The following is a 9555-nucleotide window of genomic DNA, read 5'->3' on the forward strand; positions in this document are numbered from 1 at the left end:
GTGTGTGTGTTTGTATGAGAGAGAGAGAGAGTGTGTTTTGTTTGTGTGTGTGTGTATACAACAGTACTTGATTACAATATTTCGTCAGAATCTTTATTTGTTTATAAATTTGAAGTGAAGGTGAAAAAGTTTGACGGAGTGAAAACAACAGGAAGTGAGAAAAAACAAGTGTGACTGTTTGATCCACTTCCTCTTGTTTGTCACGCTCACACGTTACACACTGTTACACTAACAACCACAAAACTATTTACATGTTTTCATGTTAGCATCTATTAACAGCAGTTAGCCGTTAGCATTTATTAGCAGCTGTTGTTCTTTCACAGTCAAGATGATTAACGTGGCAGTTCAAGTTCAACATGTGACACAAAAAACAGTCACATGACCAACACCATCCAATTTTAGCAGCCACACACAAAGAAGTTCACATCTACCACGTGAACGTTTGGGAAAAGTCTGGGAAAGTCCAGATGTCTGCCATGAACATCGTAAAAGTCTCAACTGTTCCTTCATCTTCAGGATCACATCATCACTGCAACGTGCTTCAGAGCCTCGGTCAGGAGGTTTCTGACCATGTGCGTGAAGACCTTTGTGCAGCTCCATGGTGATGATGTTCGGTTACTTGTGTTAGTTTAGCTAAATGAAAATACCAAGTCCTGACAAAGTCCTGATAAGTCCTGATAAAGCAAACGGAATATTTGACATTCTAGAGTGAACATTCAAGGAGTTTGAAGCAGCTTGAATCTAAAATGAAGAGAGACAATGATGAGACGTCCTCGCCGTGTGTCCTCACAGGGACATGGCCTGGGAAATGTCACTGTCTGACATCACCGAGGCACGGGTGGAGTTCAGTGGACTCCTGCTGGTCTTACTCAGTGGACTCTTGCTGACCAGCGGTGGCCGGCAGCAGCAGCGCAGCAGCTGCAGAACATCGCGGCGGAAACGCACGCCAACAAATGCGTAGAGGAAGGGGTTGAGGCAGGCGTGCGTGTACGCCACACTCTTCAACACTTGTCCCAACACGTCGAAGCGCTTAATTTCTTCGCAGTCTGTCATCGTCATGTTGGAGGCCTGTGTCGCCTTCATCACCAGCACGGCATTGTGGGGCAGCTGTGACACAATGAACACCACCACCACCACCAGGATGACGCGCATGGCCTTGTGCTTCTGGAAGTTTCGGGTTCTGAGCAGCTTTGTTACGATGACGCTGTAGCAGAACACCATGATGATGAAGGGGATGCAGAAGCCCATGCTCACCTGCAGAGACAGCACTAGGATCTTGGTGAGGTTGCCCTCATGATGGGGGAACACCATCGTGCAGTACTGCTGCGAGTCCACATCTTTGGTGGTGGCAAACACCAGCTCAGGTATGGCGAGCGCCAGGGCCAGCAGCCACACCCCCACACACACCACGCGGCTGCGGCGGCGGCGCTCCAGCTGTGAGTTTTGTGCCTTGGTGGTCTGTACGATGACGACGTAGCGGTCGATGCTGATGCAGGTGAGCAGAATCATGCTGCTGAACAGGTTCACTTTGTAGAAGGCAAAGTTCAACTTGCAGAGGATGATGCCAAAGTTCCAGCCATGCAGCGCCTCCTCCGCCCACATTGGCAGACTGACCAGGAAGAGCAGGTCAGCGACTGCCAGGTTTAGCAGGAACACGTCTGACATGGTCTTCAGTCGCCCTCGGAAGTTCAGGTAGATCCACACCACTGCCATGTTTCCAGCTCCGCCCACCAACGTGATGATCCAGAAGAGCGGTGGTTCGAACCAACCCCTAAAGGCCCGCACAGACTCACGGTCACACATCAGGTCCTGGTAGTCGTAGTCATCGTCATCTGTCGTCGGTGACATGCTCACATAGAACGGATCCTGACAAGGAGACGCAACATATTTGAACTCATCCGAACTCACACCTGAACACACACCTGACTCACACCTAACCACACACTTGACCACACACCTGAACACACACCTGACTCACACCTGACTCACACCTGACTCAAACCTGACTCACACCTGACTCACACCTGACTCACACCTGAACACACACATCTGAACAAACACCTGACTCACACCTGAACACACACCTGACTCACACCTGAACACAGGTGTGTGATCAATGAATCAGTTCTATACATAATAATGAAACAAGCTGATTGATCAATAAGTGATTATTGTTACCTCAGTGGTGAATGTTGTGATGTTCATGATGTCATCCATAGATTCTTGTTGATGTCGATCATTCACTGACTTTCACTGTCAATCAATTAGTTTAGTTAGGTCACAGTTAGTATAGTTACTTAAGTTACTTTAGTAAGGTCACAGTTAGTTTAATTAGTTAAGTTACTTTAGTAAGGTCACACTTTAGTTACTTAAGTTACTTTGATTAGGTTACAGTTAGTTTAGTTACTTTAGTTAGGCTACAGTTTAGTTTAGTTAAGTTATTTTAGTAAGGTCACAGTTCGTTTAGTTGCTTAAGTTACTTTAGTAAGGTCACAGTTTAGTTACTTTAGTTGGGTTACAGTTTAGTTTAGTTAAGTTATTTTAGTAAGGTCACAGTTTAGTTAAGTTACTTTAGTTAGGTTACAGTTATTTTAGTTACTTTATTTAGGTTACAGTAAGTTTAGTTACTTTAGTAAGGTTGCAGTTAGCTTAGTTACTTTAGTTAGGTTACAATTCGTTTAGTTAGGTTACAGTTAGTTTAGTTACTTTAGTTAGGTTGCAGTTTAGTTACTTTATTTAGGTTACAGTTAGTTTAGTATGGTTGCAGTTTAGTTACTTTAGTTAGGTTACAATTAGTTTAGCTATGCTACTTAAGTTGGGTTACAGTTAGTTTAGTTACTTTAGTTAGGTTGCAGTTTAGTTACTTAAGTTACTCTAGTTAGTTTACAGTTAGTTTAGTTACTTTAGTTAGGTTGCAGTTAGTTTAGTTACTTTAGTTAGGTTGCAGTTAGTTTAGTTACTTTGGTTAGGTTACAATTTGTTTAGTTACTTAAGTTACTTAAGTTAGGTTACAGTTAGTTTAGTTACTTTAGTTAAGTTGCAGTTAGTTTAGTTACTTAAGTTACTTTAGCTAGGTTACAGTTAGTTTAGTTGCTTTAGTTAGGTTACAGTTAGTGTAGTTAGTTTAGTTAGGTTACAGTTAGTATAATTACTTTAGTTAGGTTACAGTTAGTTTAATTAGGTCACAGTTAGTTTAGTTAATAGTAAGTTTAGTTACTATAGTAAGGTTGCAGTTAGCTTAGTTACTTTAGTTAGGTTACAATTAGTTTAGTTACTTAAGTTAGGTTACAGTTAGTTTAGTTACTTTAGTTAGGTTGCAGTTTAGTTACTTTATTTAGGTTACAGTTAGTTTAGTATGGTTGCAGTTTAGTTACTTTAGTTAGGTTACAATTAGTTTAGTTGCGTTACTTAAGTTAGGTTACAGTTAGTATAATTACTTTAGTTAGGTTACAGTTAGTTTAATTAGGTCACAGTTAGTTTAGTTAATAGTAAGTTTAGTTACTATAGTAAGGTTGCAGTTAGCTTAGTTACTTTAGTTAGGTTACAATTAGTTTAGTTACTTAAGTTAGGTTACAGTTAGTTTAGTTACTTTAGTTAGGTTGCAGTTTAGTTACTTTATTTAGGTTACAGTTAGTTTAGTATGGTTGCAGTTTAGTTACTTTAGTTAGGTTACAATTAGTTTAGTTGCGTTACTTAAGTTAGGTTACAGTTAGTTTAGTTACTTTAGTTAGGTTGCAGTTAGTTTAGTTACTTAAGTTACTCTAGTTAGTTTACAGTTAGTTTAGTTACTTTAGTTAGGTTGCAGTTAGTTTAGTTAGGTTGCAGTTAGTTTAGTTACTTTGGTTAAGTTACAATTTGCTTAGTTACTTAAGTTACTTAAGTTAGGTTACAGTTAGTTTAGTTACTTTAGTTAGGTTACAGTTAGTGTAGTTCGTTTAGTTAGGTTACAGTTAGTATAATTACTTTAGTTAGGTTACAGTTAGTTTAATTAGGTCACAGTTAGTTTAGTTAATAGTAAGTTTTAGTAAGAATGTAACTGCTGTGATAAAGGACTGCTAGTTTATAGTTAGTGTAGTTAGTTAATAGTTAATAATGTTACTGCTGTGATAAAGGACTGTTAGTTTAGTCGGTTAATAGTTAGTAATAATGTTACTGCTATGATAAAGGACTGTTAGTTTAGTTGGTTAATAGTAATAATACTGCTGTGATAAAGGACTGTTAGTTTATAGTTAGTTTAGTTAGTTAATAGTAAGAATAACCGCTGCGATAAAGGACTGCTAGTTAGTTTATCGTTAAAGTTAGTTTATAGTAAGTTTAAGTTAGTAATAATGTAACTGCTGTGATAAACGACTGTTAGTTAATAGTTAGTTAGTTAATAATGCATTTTAGTTAGCAATAATGTTACTGCTGTGATAAAGGACTGTTAGTTTATAGTTAGTTTAGTTTGTTAATAGTTAGTAAGAATGTAACTGCTGTGATAAAGGACTGTTAGTTTATTGTTAAAGTTAGTTTATAGTAAGTTTTAGTTAGTAATGTAACTGCTGTGATAAAGGACTGCTAGTTAGTTTATCGTTAGAGTTAGTTAATAGTAAGTTGTGCTTGGTATAATGTTACTGCTGTGATAAAGGACTGTTAATTTATAGTTAGTTTAGTTAGTAAATAGTTAGTAATAATGTTACTGCTGTGATAGAGGACTATTACATCACTTTATAGTTCACACACACATTGTATAACTGAAACTCACTGACAATAACTTCATAATTTAAATGATCACAGAATTTAATAAACATAAAACATCAATGCTGAAACTAACCTAAACTAATAAATACTAGTCAGACAGAGACAGTTGGACTCACCGTCAGCCGCCTTTCACGTTGACGCTTGTGTCTGTTAAACCACAAACAGACGATGATGAAGCACATGAGGAGGAGGCGGGGCCTAAACTACTTTACCCTATGAAAATACAAATCACTAAAATCTGTCACAAACTTTACTTTTACTAATATATTTAAACACAGAAATGTTTTTACAGGTAACTGAGTTCTGAAGGCTCCACAGTTACCAGGTTAACTGGTAACAGGTTATCTGGTTAACTTTCATGACTGGGTCTTTGTAAAACTAGTACTAGTAAAAGTCATCGTCCACCATTTTGTGTCAAACTTGAATCACTGAGGACACGCAGTCCACACTTCACATTCACCACTTCACATTCATCACTTCATATTCACTACTTCACATTAATCACTTCACATTCATCACTTCATATTAACTACTTTACATTCATCACTTCATATTCACTACTTCACATTCATCACTTCATATTCACCACTTAATATTCACCACTTCATATTAGCTTATTTGATTATTATCAAATAAGTTCAATGTATTAGGACATTCAATGTCAGCAGACACATTTAGTCCTGGTTCATCTCAACATTTAGTCCTGGTTTAGCTCATTAATCAGTAGAATCACTTGTTCATCCTGACCTGTGACAACATGATTCACTCTGTAATAAATAACCTTGTTCTTTGGAACTTCTGTCACTGACAATAAATTTTATATTATGATTGATTACTGAGATATTAGACAGATTCAGTGAAACACAGTATTGATCTGTGATTATTGACAATTTCTCCCTTTATATGAAAGTGTACAGGAAACTGTGTGTGTGTGTGTGTGTGAGAAAGAGAGAGAACAGACGTCATTGAAACAGGAAGCAGACACTTTTTTGAGACGATGTGTTCACACTCTTCAATGTTGCATGACAAGCTGTGACCACACACACACACACACACACACACACACACACACTTCCTGTTTTGACAGAAAAGTAAGAAAACCGCCTGGTCATGTGACCTGACTTCTCTTCATGCTGGTTACCAAGGTTACAGTACAAATTCTGCCCTCTAGTGTTGATGTTTGTAATAATGAACTTTAATTTTTTTTTGTCAGATTTGATAATGTGAAGATTTCTGGAGTCAAAGGTCACAATTATTATCATTTTTAAATGGTGACATTTAAATGTAACACATGAAAAAATCAAATAACATGAGGGTGTGTGTCAAACCCCAGACTCTGACACATTGTGACAACCCCTTGTTTGTGGGAGTGTTGCTGGCCTTCGATGTTTTGTTTTTACATTATATGTTATTTAGCAGACACTTTTATCCAAAGCAACTAATAATGGAATTGAGTACAATCAGCCAGGAGTGGAGTCGAACTTACGACCATTGCGACCACAATGTCTTTCGTACACAGGGTACCGGTGTCACCCACTGAGCCACTCCACCAGGTATGTTTTGGGCCAGGAGGCGGAGTCATCATCACAGGGATGAGCTCCACCTGGACACACACACATGCATACCTGCCCACATCTACTGATCACGGACACTAATATTTATTCCTAAGCAAATAAATCATTGTTTTACACTAGTCCTCGTCTTCTCTCCCTATTTTTGTTGCAGCCTTAGAGCCGGTCTGTAACAACATAAACAAAGTAAGTCGGTATGACTCAGCATGGACTTTCTCACTTTCGTGAAACAAACCTTTTAATAACAATGAAGAAGAAAACTCCTCCATATCAGAGATCAGAGCACAACACAGAAACACTGGTCCTTTATCAATATCTCTACTTCCACCCTGGTCCGTACTCTCATACATGTGCGTACTTGTCAATACATGTCAGTACTTGTCCATACTTGTCTGTACTCTCGTACTTGTCCGTACTTGTCAGTCCTTGTTTGTACTTGTCAGTCCTTGTTTGTACTTGTCTGTACTTGTGCACACTTGTCAGTACTTGTGCGTACATGTCTGTACTTGTCTGTACTTTCCCGTACTTGTCCTTGTGCGTACTTGTCAGTACTCTATTACTTGTCAGTACTTGTGCATACTTGTCCGTACTCTCATACTTTTCCGTACTTGTCTGTACTCTTGTATGCGTCTCGTATTTTGTCCGTGCTCGCACTTGTCCATACTTGTCTGTAACTCTTGTCAGTATGTATAACTTGTATGGTACTTGTGCGCACTTGTCTGTACTTGCCCGCATGTCCTTGCGCGCATATGCTCTTGTCAGTACTGCGCATTCTTGTTCGTATCGTTTTGTCCGTCGCATTTCCAGTACTTGTGCATACTTGGTACTTTGTTTCTCATACTTTTCCGCTTTGTCTCTGTACTTGTGGCGCATTTCCGTAACTTGTCGCCTTGTCGCATTTTGTCCGCTGCACTTATCCGCATTCTGCGTACCTTTTCGTATTCGTACCATACTTATCCGCATTTCGCGCCGCTTCTGTTGTACTCGCACTCTTGTGCTCTTTTGTCTGTACTCGCATTTGTTCGTACTTGTCTGTACTCTCATAGTACTTTCTGTCCACTCTCATACTTTTCTTGTTGTACCTCGCGTACTTGTCCCACCTGTCTGTACTTGTGCACACTTGTCGTACACTTGTCTGTACTCGTCCTTGTGCGCACTTGTGCTTGTCGGGCCGCGTTTGTCTGTATCGTACTTGTCCGTATCGTACTTGTCAGTACTTGTGCATACTTGTCCGTACTCTTGTACTTGTCCGTACTCTCATACTTTTCCGTACTTGTCTGTACTCTTGTACTTGTGCGTACTTGTCCGTACTCATTTCTGTCCGCGCATTGTGCGCTTTCCGCACTGCACTTATTCGTACTTGTGTGTTCTTGTCTGTACTCTCATACGTGTCTGTATTTGTCTGTACCATACTTATCCGTACTTGCGCGTTCTTGTCTGTACTCTCGTACTCTCATACTTGTGTGTTCTTGTCTGTACTTGTCCTCGCATGTCTGTTCGTACTCATCTTGTTCGTACTCGCGCATACTCACTTGTCCGCATTCGTACTCGCATTTGTGCGACGTCCGTCGCGCGCATTTGTCCGCACTGTACTCTCTTACTTGTGCTTACTTGTCCCCTCGCATTTGTGTAATTGTCCGCATCGCACTTATCCGCATTTGTGCGCTCTTTCGTACCTCGCATTTGTCTGTATTTGTTGTACCGCACTTATCCTACTTGTGCTCTTGCTCGTACTTGTACTTGTCTGTACTCTCCTCATACTTGTTCGCTGTTGTCTCTCATACTTCATTCTTGTCTGTACCTGCATTTCTGTTCGTACTCTCGCTCTCTGTTCGTACCTCGTACTCTCTGTGTTCTGTTCCGTACTTGTCTGTACTTCTCTTGTCGTTCCGTCTCATACTTTCGACTTGTTCGTACTTGTCGCCGTCCGCTCGCATTTCCGCACGTCCGTGCAGCGCATTTTTGTCCGCACTGCACTTATCCGCATGTGTGTTCTTGTCTGTACTCGCACGCGTCTGTATTTGTTCGTACCATACTTTATCCGCATTGCGTACTCATACTGTCTTCTGTCTGTACTCCGTCTCGTACTTGTCTGTACTTGTTCGTACTCATACTTGTCTGTCCATACCTCATACTTGTACTCTGTACTACTTCCTCGCACTGTCCGTCCTGCTCTTACGCTGTCCGCTCGCATACTTGTATTCTGTCTGTACAGTACTTCTCTGTGCATTTGTCCGTCTCGCATATTTCTGTCCGCACGACTTATCCGCATTTTGTGCGTTTGTCTGTACTCGGTTCGTATTTGTCTGTACCGCATTTATCCGCATTCTGTGTGTTCTTGTCGTACTTGTCGTACTCGCATTTCATACTGTTCGCTCTGTTCTGTCACGCCTTGTCTGTACCGCATTCTGTCGTACTTGTTCGTACTCGTGTTCGTACTTGTCTGTACCTCGCATACTTGTTCATTCTGTCTGTACCTTGCGTACTTGTCCGTACTCTCGTACTTGTGCGTACTTGTCTGTACGCTCGTACTTGTGCATACTTGTTTCTACTTGTCCGTACCGTACTTATCCGTACTTGTGTGGTCTTGTCTGTACTCTTGTACTTGTCTGTACTCTCGTACTCTCATACTTGTGCATACTTGTTTGTACTCTTGTACTTGTTTGTACTCTTGTACTTGTGTGTACTTGTTTGTACTCTTGTACTTGTGCGTATTTGTCCATACTCTCGTAGAATTAGAAAACACACTATTATGCACTATATTCACGAGACAGTTGATCTGCAACAACCATAGTGCACACGCACACCACTGCGCATCTATAGGCTACTGCATCATTACCACCACATCTTCCGTTATATCACTCAGCAACAGCAATTTCACAAGCCACTAAATGACACAAAAACAAGATTTATATCATTTATAAGTCACACGGTAATGTATTTACATATAATATGTACCTATACATTAGTTATATATTAGTATATGTGTATACAGTGTATATTTATATTAAAATATAAATATATTTATAATTAAATACATAAACAAAATATATATATTTTATACGCTATACTGCTTTATTATATTTTCCACATGGTACTGTGTATGTTAATAAAAATGAATTAATAGATTAAGTTAAATATTGAAAAAGTGAGAATAATAACAATATATCTGCATTTAATGAAGGTATATTGACTTATCAACATTAGGTGGCGGTAATGAGGCTTAGGCACTGGCCACCCGCCA

General features: G+C 39.6%; 1 protein-coding gene across 2 annotated transcripts; it reads right to left on the minus strand.

Moving 5' to 3' along the window:
• Positions 1-79: 79 nt before the first annotated feature.
• On the minus strand, positions 80-5045 carry ccr9a (chemokine (C-C motif) receptor 9a). 2 transcript variants are annotated; one of them, XM_044035519.1, is made up of 3 exons: positions 4857-5045; positions 2179-2253; positions 80-1866 (listed from the first exon to the last, which is right to left on the minus strand). In XM_044035519.1, exons 2-3 carry the CDS (start codon positions 2215-2217, stop codon positions 787-789), a joined length of 1119 nt encoding a protein of 372 aa, XP_043891454.1. In that variant the 5' UTR covers positions 2218-2253; positions 4857-5045; the 3' UTR covers positions 80-786. The 2 variants fall into 2 exon arrangements, with proteins under 2 accessions (XP_043891454.1, XP_043891453.1); XM_044035518.1 differs by lacking the exon at positions 4857-5045 and having other exon boundaries at positions 2179-2547.
• Positions 5046-9555: the final 4510 nt, after the last annotated feature.

This window comes from Solea senegalensis, linkage group LG10 (genome assembly GCF_019176455.1).
Source record: "Solea senegalensis isolate Sse05_10M linkage group LG10, IFAPA_SoseM_1, whole genome shotgun sequence".
NCBI lineage: Eukaryota > Metazoa > Chordata > Actinopteri > Pleuronectiformes > Soleidae > Solea > Solea senegalensis.

What these genes read in the sequence shown, in the direction of transcription:
- ccr9a (XM_044035519.1), bottom strand. Translation starts at nt 2,217, where the DNA reads ATGGATGACATCATGAACATCACAACATTCACCACTGAG. An exon ending in TCACAACATTCACCACTGAG is followed by an intron (nt 1,867 to 2,178) that starts GTAACAATAATC and finishes TCTCCTTGTCAG; the next exon opens with GATCCGTTCTATGTGAGCAT.